Genomic DNA, 12,509 nt, shown 5'->3' with positions numbered 1-12,509 from the left:
GCAGTACCAGATTAATGTGAAAATATGTATAGGAAAATTATGTTTGTAATGAGGAAATCTGAAGTAGTTAATGAAGATCTTTTTAAGAAGCTTTACTCAAGGAGTTGGAAAGTAAAAATGGAAATTTTATTTGCCCTCCTTCTGCCTCCACTTCTTTCCGAAGGTTGCTTGCTTCATAGTCATATTGTGGTGGCACTATTCTTCTAAAAGAATGAGAAAATGGTAATGTGAAGAAAATGTATATTTGCTTTTCTTAAATTGCTTGTGACTTAGTTTCAGAAGAGGATGAAACTTCATGTTGCGTCTGTTCAGAATCAATAGTAATTACAGCACAGCAGTCTCTGACTGGAAATAGAAGGCTTTGACTTACTGATTGGAGCTAAAAATGTTGGAGAAGATTGCCTTTAGTTCTGCTTTGTCAAAGCTTATTTGTTAAAACTTGGTTTTGCAGAAGTATAGGAACTTAATGGTTATATTGGTTCCTCAGTATAGTGAGTGGTTCTAGAGCTCCCACATTTAAGTGCCAATGTAGCGAAGAAATGTAAACTGCCTGCTTCCTTAGCTCCCAAGCTTAACCACAAATCTAGAGATTCGCAAAGTGTATGAAATCGATGGCAAGTTGTAACTTGTGTTACTTACATTACTTACTGAAGTAAATTTTTATGTGACTGTAATGATCCTTTTATATCTTTTTCCAAACAAGGACTAATACTAAGTACATCTTTCAGATTGTTTTGAGTGTGTTTAATTAAGAAAGTGCTGTTACAAATTCTTCAGGGTAAGCTGTTAATACTTCAGCACAGTTAAATAGTGTTTAAAATGAAAACTAATCTGGACAGTAGTAGAGTTGGTCATTTCTTGCTTTGACAGTAAGAGTAGATTTCAGGAGACTGTCCCCTTTGAAACAAAGTGACTGTTAATTTATTCCCGCTTCCAGTTCCTGAAGTCATCAGAGATCTTCTTAAGCCAATTTATCAATTGTTTGTTAAATCTCACCTGAGAAAACTGGTACTATTTTGCGCCTCTCTAGCTTCCTGGAAACTGGCACCAGCAGAATTCTTTTGAATTTCATGGTGAACTGTCTCTATATGATGGTCCCATCTTACGGGTCAAGAAAAAATATTTGTATTTGGAGTACATATGCATGTATTCCATGAGAACAAGGCTCCCTCCAATCCAATATCTTATCTCAAGTAGTAAGTGATAGCAGATTCTTAGGGAAGAATACAAAAACAGGGTAAGCATGCTGTCTCCAGTGATCTGTTAACTCGAGAGCTTCTAGTGTCACAGATAGGATGGAAAATAATGATCAATTTTTACCAGTTAAGTGGATTTTTTTGTAATGCTGTACTCATTATTTGAAGCCTACTGTAAATGGCATCACTGCAGCAAGGTTGAACTTTGAGTCCTTATTTTGAAAGAATAAATGTGATAGTTTCCTAGTACAAAGCAAAGGGATGTATTAAAAACTTTCCTTATTTACTTTGTGATTTTCAGTATTTCAAGTATATAACATTAAAGGTACTACAGTGTTAAATGTCTTAAATGTGTATTCTTGGGAAGTTGTTTTCAGTAGATGAAAGATTCAGCTACCCTGACTCTTCAGCCCCTTGAGAAATTTTTCATACTAATGAATTTAATTCAGTTTTGAAATAAAAACATTAAAAATAGCTTTTATTTACGTTGCAGGGCGTATGGGAATAAACTTCCATCATCCAGGAACAGACAATATTATGGCTCTTAATAGTAAGTAGTTAATATCTAGTGACTAATATTGTCATGTTCAATATTATTTCTCACATTTGCTGTGTACATAGCTGTACAATCAGATATAAATATGTGTAATAATATTTGCATAGAAGTTTATGTGCATTATCTTAAAATGATTTTCATAAATCAATTATCTCTAATTTTATTGGTAGAATTGGTGATTCTATATATTAGCTTTATAATAGCTTTGTGTGTTCCACTGGAAGCTTCATAATGCCTCCTATAGCTAATATTGCAAAACAATCTCTGCTGTTCCCTCTTTTGTGAGTGTGTATGTGTGTTAATTTTTGATATCTTTCTGATGTATTTCTTCTTTTTGGGATGAGTTGTTACAAGTTTTGCGTACAATTACATTGACTAATGAAGTTTGCTTTGTTGGTTTCCGTAAAACATTATGTGGACAGGACTGGGGAGAAAATTTAGACATCTAAATAATGAGGAAAAAGTGTGGGGCTGAACTTCACTGAAAGAATATAGCTTTTGTTTGTGTTGGAAAATAAAAATACATTTAAAAAATCCAGTCATGAACACATGCATTCAAAAAACCTGCCAAAATGGATCTGGAATCTCGAGAGACAGCCTTCTATCATGTAGCAAGGGTGTGGGGTGTTAGGCATCACCAGCATAATGTAGAACTGAAGCATGCAAATCAAAACATAGTTATTGTCCATCTAATCCTAAGAAACGCTAACTGTTTTGAAATGTCGGTTTTTGCCTACAATGTTATGTTAGAGGTGTTAGGATTAATTTACTAACTTCTCTAAATTTGTTTTGCCTTTGTACTGTCTATGTAAGTTATACTGTGTATAGTTGAAAACTGCAGGTTTTTTGTGTAGTAGCAAACAATTGAAAAATAATTTTTAAATGTGAATAACTGAAAATTTGTAATAGAGAAGATGCAAGGTTTTCCAACACTTGGCTTTCAACGCCAGCTTTTGGACTCTGCTTGTTCTCTTTTTCTTAGTTTTACACTGTTAACTATGAGCTGATATTTTGCGGTTTCTGTTGTTGTAGTTATCATATATGCCCAATTTTCTTATGGGCACATGAAATTATGGGAAATCAAGTACTTACGTGGGAGAAATGCTCTATTTAAGATTTTATTAAAAGAGGAAGCTGTTCATGTGGGGTGGTGTGTGTGTAAATAGGTTCTACACAGTACAGTCTGCTGCTGTTGACATGAATTCTGGTCTTAGAATGGGTTTGTTGTTCTAACATGGGCATTTCAATAAGCTGATTGCAATAGTAATATAATTGTGAAGATGGGAGATTATGATTGAGTTCTGAGTTGTTTTAAAAACCGGACTGTTTCTGTGGAATATATAGCAGTATTTCTTGGAGTCTTTTAAAAGATGGGAATCATAGAATCATAGAATGGTTAGGGTTGGAAGGGACCTCAAAGATCATCTAGATGCAAATATTTAGATTTGAAACATACAAAGGGAAACACTGTAGCTTTTGTCTGTGCTAGCTCTAATTGAAATAGTGTTTTTAATCAAGTAGTGTCATCTGTTTGATAATTTTTTAATAATATCATTCATACTGACCTAAATAGTAGAACAATTTTTATAAACTTTCATCTACAGCAGTTTAATAAATACAATTGATATTGTGATTTCTAGGGGAAATGTGGCATAAATTGAATTATTGATTGTATTTATGTAAATTCATTTATGAACTTAGAGATACCATCTATTGACAATACTTCTAGTAGATGTTGGCAATACTAATTAAGTGATGTTTACAAAACTAAGCAAAACCTGAAAATAAATAATTTGCTTTACTATAATTAACTCAAAGGTGTCCTCGGTCCATTTCTCTTGCTAGTATTCACTGCCATTTGCAGTCCTATATGTCTGCAGCCGTTGCTTCTGTTTAGGGGACACTGGACATTCTCTTGAGTTAATATGTAGTCCTTTTTAATTAGCTATATAAATAGGACTGAACGATCAGCAGGAATACAGAGTCATCTATGTGCTAGGTAGTGAGCTGTCTTTAACGCTTCTTGTGAACTCCAGACAGTCAATAATAATCTTTAGCGAGAGAGAAGTATAGCAGGTTAAAAAGGGAGACAGGGAATAAACAAGGACGTGTGATCTTTCTAAGGAAGCACTGAACCGCATTGCTGGGATCCCAAACGAATGTCTGTAAAATAAATTTAGACTAAAGGTAGTTAAACCAACAAATAAGAAAAACCCCTTTGTAAAATGCTGGAATTTTGTTTTCCTAAAGCTCCTCTGTACAGTGACTTTGCACTGCTGTTGGGCTTCAAATGTTCCATCTGCTTCCAGTGTTCGTTCATGTCTCTTGAAAATGTGTCATCTGTGAGGTCTGGTGCTGTTTGCTCTCCATCTGACTGTCTTTTGTTCTTCTCATTAGTATCGTTTAGTTCTGTTTGTTCTGAATAAAATAATTCAAAAAATACATTAATGCAAGGGTTTGGGGCATTAATGCAAGAGATTGTGTTTTTGTTTAGTTAATACAGTTAGTAGTTATGTGGGAAGGTCATCATGCCATGACAGAAAATGTAATGACAGTGAAACAATTTCATTTCTTATTTTCATGCTTATATTGGTTTTAAAATTGCCTTGTCTCCCTAAGAGCTATTATACTTGACTCTTTCTATGTTTTGATGTATTGTTTTCAAACACATGCAGCATTTAGATACAACCAAATTGCTGAAATAGCATTTTATATTTAAATCTTTTGCCAATGCTGTTGGTATATCTTGAAATGAACTGCTCCGAATAGAAAGTTTATTGAATTCTTTTTTTTTCTTGCAAAATCTTGGGTTGGCAGTTTAATAGCTAATAAAAGCTTGGTTTTTGTAGTGACAACGTTCTGGGAAAATATGCAGCTAAACTTTGAGAAGCATCAATCGTTTCTAATAGTTTGGTGCCTGCCTGTAGGAATTTGCTGAGCTCTTTAGCCTGGTCGCCAAGTCGGGTTACTGATGCGTTACTAGTTTATTAACACATAAAGGATAATATAAAGGAATAAGAGACACTGGGAGTGCTGATAAGATTTGCAAAACGAGAGCCGATTTAATTGTGAAGAGATCAGTTGATTTATCTGGAGGGAACAAATGAATGATGTTAAGTGTGACATAGCCAAGGCAGCCTGGTTCATGAGAGTCTCAGAGTGGGCGAATTGCCACTTTATATGTGACCTTGTTGAGTTTTTCAGAACCAGCTGTATAAACAGTTAGTAGTGATGCTGTCTTAGGGGCTGTGAAGTGGACTAGCTGATATCTAAAGTCCCTTCTATACCTGTTTAATTAAAAAAAAAGGGGGGTTGGAAGGGTGGAGGAGCAATAAAACATGCTTTTTCTTCTTTCTTCCCTTCAATCTTTTATATTAGCATCTGTGCTTTCAGAGATCTGGTTTGACTATTACTGAAGGCAGTATCTTATCAGTGACTGCTAAAGTCTTTTTCTAGCAGAGGGAGATTTCTTAATTTTCTTCCTTTTAATCCAACTTTGTACCTCTTTACTACCTTCTCGCTTGTTTTTTTTTTCCCCCACCACTTTTCCTGCCTCATAACCTCACCAATGTGCTTTCCTTTCATCTGTGTGATCCTCTCTATTGTGGGTGAGTGCCATCTGTTTCTGTGAAATTTTAAGAACAAGATTTGCCAGGCTATTCCACCAGCATTATATATGATGCTAGAGGAGATGAGACTGCAGTCCAGAATTAGGTTTGGTGGATTGGAAACAATATGAAGGAAGTTCCTATCAGCCTAGCTGTTAGAGATGCGAGTTTTACCATTAATCTATTTTTTAAACTAAAACAAAGAGGTAAAAATAGATAAGCCTGCCCTCCTGCAGAGATCCTTGGCTGCTCCATATGCCTAAGGAAGGAAGACCTAAGCTTTTTAAACAATAGTTTTGAGTATCAAATGCAGTTCATGTGTTTGATCAAGTGTTTGAGGTCCAATGTGTGGACCTTAACTGCATATAGCTTGAAGGTAGATTATGCTTTTTCTGATGATGGGATTCAATTGTATAAGTATGTCAGCATGTGTTATCAGGGAGATTGTTGTAACGCTTGCATTGCTAGCATTGCAGAAAAGTGAACCAGAAGGGACTGTTGAGGCTAATATCACCAAATTATCGCAGCGCACATCTACGCATCCAGCCCATCTGTCAGTGGAAATTGAGAACCACGTTTTAAACCACTCTTAGATGAGCAATAATTCATCCCAATCCCCAAACCCAAATTATTTGGTTTATGTGTTTTCTTTCAAAGACCTCTTTAAAAAGACTGGAGGATAGAAGTCTTGTTCTTTGTGAACAGCTTTTCTAGCCACAGAAAAAGGGGAAGAAAGAGCATTGTTTTCTTAAACAAGCTGTTCTATTGCATTGCTCATCGTGAAAAATACCTTTCAAATACTGAAACACGCTGAAGTGAAAATAATTGCAAATACCACCCCCAAAAAAGTGAGGTGAGTGTTTTGCAAATAGCAGATTAATGTGTAGAAAACTATGTGGAAGCAAATAGATTTCCGTACACATAAAGCTCAGTACACATGTACTATGGCGAGGAACCTGAAACTTAATATAGTGAATCAAGTTTAATTCTTTTTTTCTCCCAAACGTAATTCTTATTTTTCCTCACACTTTTATGCACATGACTTACTGAGTTTTATCATGTCATGTTCATTTATCAGCTTGCTTCTTATCTAGATGAGATCCAGAAATTGTTATTCAAGAAATAGTGTTTTATATACGGTAAATTCATGCTGGTTCAAGCACCGGCCTCCTCTTTGTATGCAAACTGTTCTTGTCAACTTTCCCCTCGCATTTTGACAGTTTGTTAGATAACCTTGACCACGAAGACAGAGTAGCGTGGACTGACAGAGTGATCAAAGAGAAAACTTGATTTGTCTTGTTAGAATTGCAACTATGATTTTTGTACGTGTGTGATTTGAGACAGGTTGGTGAATGGTAGCTACTTTTAAAATCATAAAGATGTAAATAAACTGTATTTATCTTCATGATAGCAAATGAACTGACTGAAATGAACAAAGTCAAGAACATTTCCCAAAGGAACTTTGAATATGTGGCCCAAAGTTAAAAGAAGACTAGTACTTTACAGAGATACAGTATTCGTATGTTTCATTTCAGAATTTTATTATGACCCAAAGGAAATCTTCAAATCAGCTGATAAAAATTCTAACTAGGTTGCATGCGCTTCTTGCATCTGTGTTTCTTGTTATATGCACACAAATACTTCATCTCAGTCTATGTATTTTAACGGCATAAAATAGAGCTCCTAGGTTATTCTGTTCATTTGCTTTCTGTTACTTTAGCAAAATGAGTTCTTCAGTGAGTTCAAGGTGTGTGCTACAGAGATATTGTTATAGCAAAGATACATTGCATAATTATGCTTGATTCTGTCACCTCTTGGTTCATTAATTCATTTTCACTGGCATTGTAATTCACTTGTAAACTTTGAGATCTCTAAGAACTTCAGAGACCCACTATTTGAAAGAAAAAGCTTGACGTATTTTCCTTTTTGATCTTAGAAAATTATTGGACAACTCGTAGTGTCCTAAAGCAAGTGTTGTTCTGAACTGCTGACTACTTCAAGGTTACAAATGAGTTTTCCAAGTTAGAAATAAGATTCTGGTAACTTAAAAATCAAAGAGGTTTCCAGTCTTCTCAAATAAACTTTCCTTTAGTTCTTCTATCTTCAAAATATCAAATATGGAAATGGTGCCTTTTTTTTTTTTCTAGGAATAGTGCTATTTTAAGTCAATTTAAGAAGTATCTTTAAGATTTCCTTGAAATGTGTATCTTTGAAATTGTGGACACATTATTGCATGAATAAGATAGGTACCAACAGTGACGAAAGAATGTTTCTAAAAATCTCAAAATACTTTCTATTTAGCGTTCTGTAAAATGTAATAATACAAATAAATGGTGTCACTTATTTCTGTATTTCTGATCAGATTCACTTTTAGCTATGATATGGAGAGAGTGTAGATCTAGTTCTTTCGAGTTAATGTTTTATGGATTCACAAGTTTATTATTTCCTTGAAATGCTAACTATTTGATCCATATACAGTGTGCCGATCCAATCCCGTATTGTAATAAAGCAATGAAAAAAAAATCAGAAAAGAAGTCTCGCTGAGATCAGATGTCAGTAATTTTTAAGTCACTATCATATTTGGCATATAAGATCTCATGGCTTAGACATTTTAGTTCATCTAAACTAAAGAAAAAATTTTAAGGGGGATGCCTAACCAGTTTGTTTTCATGGTGCAATGTAATTTAATAACATTATAATAAATGTGTTTTCAGTTTCTTAATTTTACAGGGTTCTTACAGTAAGGACCATCATGCACTCTTCAGGCTCTAGCACAAATTAATCCTGTCCATGCCTCTGCTGAAATCTGTGAAGAGGATCTTTCACAGCTTGTCAGTTTTATGTTGCTGTTAGAATCTGATTTAAAAGACAGGTCAACAAATTAATTTGGCAATATTCTCTCCTATATGAACATTCTGCAGATACATCAGCTTATCTATAGACTTCAATTATCAGATTTTTAATAAGGTTTGATGCATTTAAAAAGTTTCTTATCCTGGTTTTGGCTGGGACAGTTAGTTTTTCTTTTTAGTAGCTAGAATAGCTCTGTGTTTTGGATTTAGTATGGGGTTTGTTATGAACGCACTGATGTTTATAGTTGGTGCTGAGACATAAAGGACCTTTCAGCTTCCCGTGTTTTGCCAGTGTGCAGGAGCACAACAGGCTGGGGGGGAGCATGACCAGGACAAAGGACCCACAACTTCCTTTATAATTTGAACTTAGATTTAGGATTGAGGGCCAAATTGGCCAATGGAGTATCCCACATCATGCAACAGTATGCCCAGAATATAGATAAGGGTTCATCAGGAAGTTATCCTTGCTCTTCTGGGGGCACTTTCTCAGATTCATGGAGTTCTGTCTCTCTCATGCGCTTTTTTTGGGCCTCTCACTCGTCTGGGGTTGTGGTGTCCGGACATACCTGTTTTGGGATAGCTTGCCAGGATAGGACAGGCGTTGGTCACCGGATGGTGAGCAATTACCCTGTCCATCACTTGTTTCTATATATTATTATAATATTATTATATATATTAATATACAGTTATTATTTTATCATTATCGATTTTAATTTCATGTTATTAATATTATTAAATTGTTCTTATCTCAACCAATGAGTCTTCTTCCCTTTTCCCCTTTAATTCTCTTCCCCATTCCCCAGGGGGTGGGGAGGGTGAGCGAGCAGCTTCGTGGTGTTTAGTTGCTGACTGGTTTAAACCACGATAGTTCTCCAAAAAGTTATCTCTTGCAAGTTATTAATTAAGCCATAATGAAGCTGCTGAAAGCTTTTGATCTGCTTGATGTAGGTGAACAATACTCAAGTTTCTTTACAGAATGTTTTCTTGATGGTAGTGATAGTAATATGTTGAATAAATATCAGCATGTGATCGATTGGCTTCATAAAAAAATATGTTTTAAGAAGATTACTGCATTTCGATTAAGCTTGTTAATTGTTTTACCAACTTTCTGCCTTGTGTAGCTAACTGTCTTCCCAGGTGTGCTGGTTTTGGCTGGAGCAGAGTTAATTTTCTTCATAGCAGCTAATATGGGGCTGTAATTTGAATTCGTGTTGAAAACAGTGTTGACAACACAGGGATGTTTTTGTTACTGCTGGGCAGTGCTTAGACACACACCATCAAGGCTTTTTCTGCTCCTCACACCGCCCCGCCAGCAAGTAGGCTGGGGGTGCACAAGCAGCTGGGACAGCTGACCACAGCTGACCAAAGGGGTATTCCACACCATATGACGTCATGCTCAGCATATAAACTAGGGGGAAAGTTAGCCAGGGGTGCCGCTGCTCGGGGGCTGGCTGGGCATCGGTCGCTTGGAGGTGAGCAATTGTTTTTCATTTACATCACCTGTCTGTCTTGGGTTTCATTTCTCTTTCTTGTTATTTTCCTTTTTATTACAGTTATATTATTATTATAACATTTCGTTTCAATTATTAAACTGTTCTTATCTCAACCCACGTATTTTCTCACTTTTACCTTTCCACTTCTCTTCCCCCTCGTCCTGCTGGGACGAGGGAATGAGCAAGTGTCTGTGTGGTGCTTAGTTACTGGCTGGGGTTAAACCACGACAGCAGACGAACTTTCCCCCACAGTTTCTGATCCTTAAAAATTGAACCCTTAACTAGAGATTAAACTGTTAGAGTGGATACTCATTGTTTCACATGACCAACATCTGTTGTCTCCAGCAGATGAAGTAAGGTAGTTTTTGTTTTTGCAAGTGTTTCTTAATTTCAGTGGCTTGGTTCATAGGGATATCAAACTCTAAGTTATTATTACGCCTTCTTGTACTGAGTTATTGTGTCAGCGTTTAATTGAGTCATGCCAGATGATACACACTTCGAGGCTGAGCTTATGTGTAGTCATCACTGATACCTATTTTTCCCAAGTGCCACCGGTTTTTATTTTCTGTTGCCTTATAATTAAAGTGTATTTTGAACAGCGCATACTGCAAGCCTCATATGAGTACAACCAGCCCAGTTACAGGTGTGATTTGAGACCAGAATAGTAAACCAGTACAAGCCCTAAAGCATGCATAGTTTTTTGTGGAAAAGTATTCTCATGGCCTTCCTACCAGAATAATCCTATTACATAGGAATAAATTAAACCAGTGACAGCGCATAACTGGGTTTTTAAACTTTTTGTCTTTGCAGCATTGGGTAAAGCTAAGGAGGCTAATAATGAACATCAGTTTCATTGCTCTATTTCAATTTTCTCTATCCCCTTTGGAAGCTTGCCTCCCACTCCCCCATTAGCCATGTTTTTTCCTTTTCCTAATTGTTCTTTCTTGTAGTCTCTCTACTGTGACTGTACTGAGTTACCAAGAGATTAAAGAAGCTGAAATGTTTCAGTTTGGAGAGGAGAAGGCTAAAGGTGAATGTGATAGAGCCTTAGAAAAATCACAGGGGAATGGCAAAATGGCTGTTCACCATGTTTCGCAGAGCTACAAGTAACAGGGCAATTGGTAAAACTTCTGGTAGACCTATTTAAAATCCACAAAAGGAAGTGCTTCTATAGTTTACTTTTGGAACTTACTGCCACAGGAATTTGTGGAAGCAGATAGTATCAGCAGGTTCAAAAAAGCATTAGAGAAATTGTTAACAAAAGGCCTTTAAGCTGGAATTACAAGTATGTGTGAGTGTGCCTCCTAGCACATTTCATCCAATGGCTGTGAATGCTGAGGTAGTAGATGAGAAACGTGTCACTGATAGTGCTGGTGTAACACGCTTTTTCTGGTGTTACTATTGGAGACTGAACACTTGTCTGAATGGTTCATTGGCCTTACCCAGCAGGGCATGGCGTATTAGCTCTCACAGGTATTCTCCCTGAGCTATATGGTTCATGTCTGTCTTTTAACATACACTAAGTTTATAAGGATATGTTTTAGTGAAAGTCTTGTCTTTTCTGCTGGTTGTCACTTGGCTTCATCTCTTTCAAATAAATTGCAGAACACTTTCCTTACTAATAATAATTCTCAGAAATCGTTTGTGCAATTCTGGTATTTATTTACATGGTTTGCTTTTATCGCACAAGTTACACAATGTCTCTTTTTGTGTTGGAACTTTCCAACACAAACAACAGGGAAAACCCAAACTTATTCCCAGCCTAAGCAGTGAGCTGAAGAGCGAAGGTGGTTTACTTGTTGATACATGGTAAGCAATGTTCCACTGCGTGGTTATGTACCTGGTTTTCAGGATGTATATCAACTGAGCAAGAGTTAACTTTAAACAGCAGAGTAACTTCCCTTGTCCACATGACTTTCTTTTCTCTTGCCAACGTTGTCACACTGTGGATGTTCTGGTCCTCTGCCTTTCCAGGACCACAGGCAAGAATTGTTAGGCCACTCCTTCCTTCTGAATCCTTGAGAGCTATCTTGTGTGGATGTGTGCTTCTGCGTGTCATGCAGCTATGCTCACCTCATAAACCACGTTATCTCAAGAGTTTTGTGGCTCTTCATAAAGCTTTGCAAGTGCGTTCTTACGCCACCAGCAGACCCCTTCTCCCTTAACCACCAGACAGACGTTTGCAAAATGCAAGCCCTTAAAGTTCTTTTTCATCAGTTTCATATAGCTTTCTTTGAGATGCAGTTAAAGTTTGAGCATTTCAGTTGAGTGTGTTCTGATTGATTGCAGCAATGGGTAATCTTAGCTGCAGGTTTTTGGGAATTCCAATAGCATTAGTACTAAATTTACTTAATTGCATTGCAGTTTTTGGGGTTTGGAGAGTTTGTTTTGCTCATTTGTAAAAAGCTTAGAGTTCCCTTCTTCAACAGTTTCATGTTTGTAAAAATTCACTCAGCTTCTGGCATGAGGTGAGTTAATAGTTTCAAGAGAATTATCAGGAAGTAAAAAAAGAATGTATTGTCCCTTTGTATTTGAGTAAGGCAATTTGGGACGTAGTGGTTATGTAACTTTCTACCTGTCAGTTAAAGAAAGTTGCAAAGGGATGGAGAAACACTAACACAGTGGTGATAGTTCTGGGAGTTGCACAACTGATGGGTGCCTACTTGCAACAGTTCCACATGTTACACGGGAAAACGTACTCATGGCTTCTTCAAGCAGCTGTGTTTCCATTAATGCTGTGATATTCTGTAAGGTTTCTAGGGAAGAATCACTTCTGTGTTGAATTTCGAAACCTTTCAGGAGGT

General features: G+C 36.5%; 1 protein-coding gene across 6 annotated transcripts in view; it reads left to right on the top strand.

The window, feature by feature from the left end:
• CPEB3 (cytoplasmic polyadenylation element binding protein 3) overlaps positions 1 to 12,509 on the top strand; it is a 93,063-nt gene that overhangs the window by 43,287 nt on the left and 37,267 nt on the right. For all 6 annotated transcript variants that reach the window (XM_086616272.1, XM_086616270.1, XM_086616276.1 and 3 more), the window contains one exon: positions 1,690 to 1,746. In XM_086616272.1, coding sequence (XP_086472398.1) covers positions 1,690 to 1,746 — 57 coding nt within the window. The remainder of the gene's footprint in view (positions 1 to 1,689; positions 1,747 to 12,509) is intronic.

The sequence above is a fragment of the Tauraco erythrolophus genome, chromosome 9 (assembly GCF_009769465.1).
Source record: "Tauraco erythrolophus isolate bTauEry1 chromosome 9, bTauEry1.pri, whole genome shotgun sequence".
NCBI lineage: Eukaryota > Metazoa > Chordata > Aves > Musophagiformes > Musophagidae > Tauraco > Tauraco erythrolophus.
Note: the sequence above shows the minus strand (reverse complement) of the source record. Positions and strands in the feature narration are given on the sequence as shown.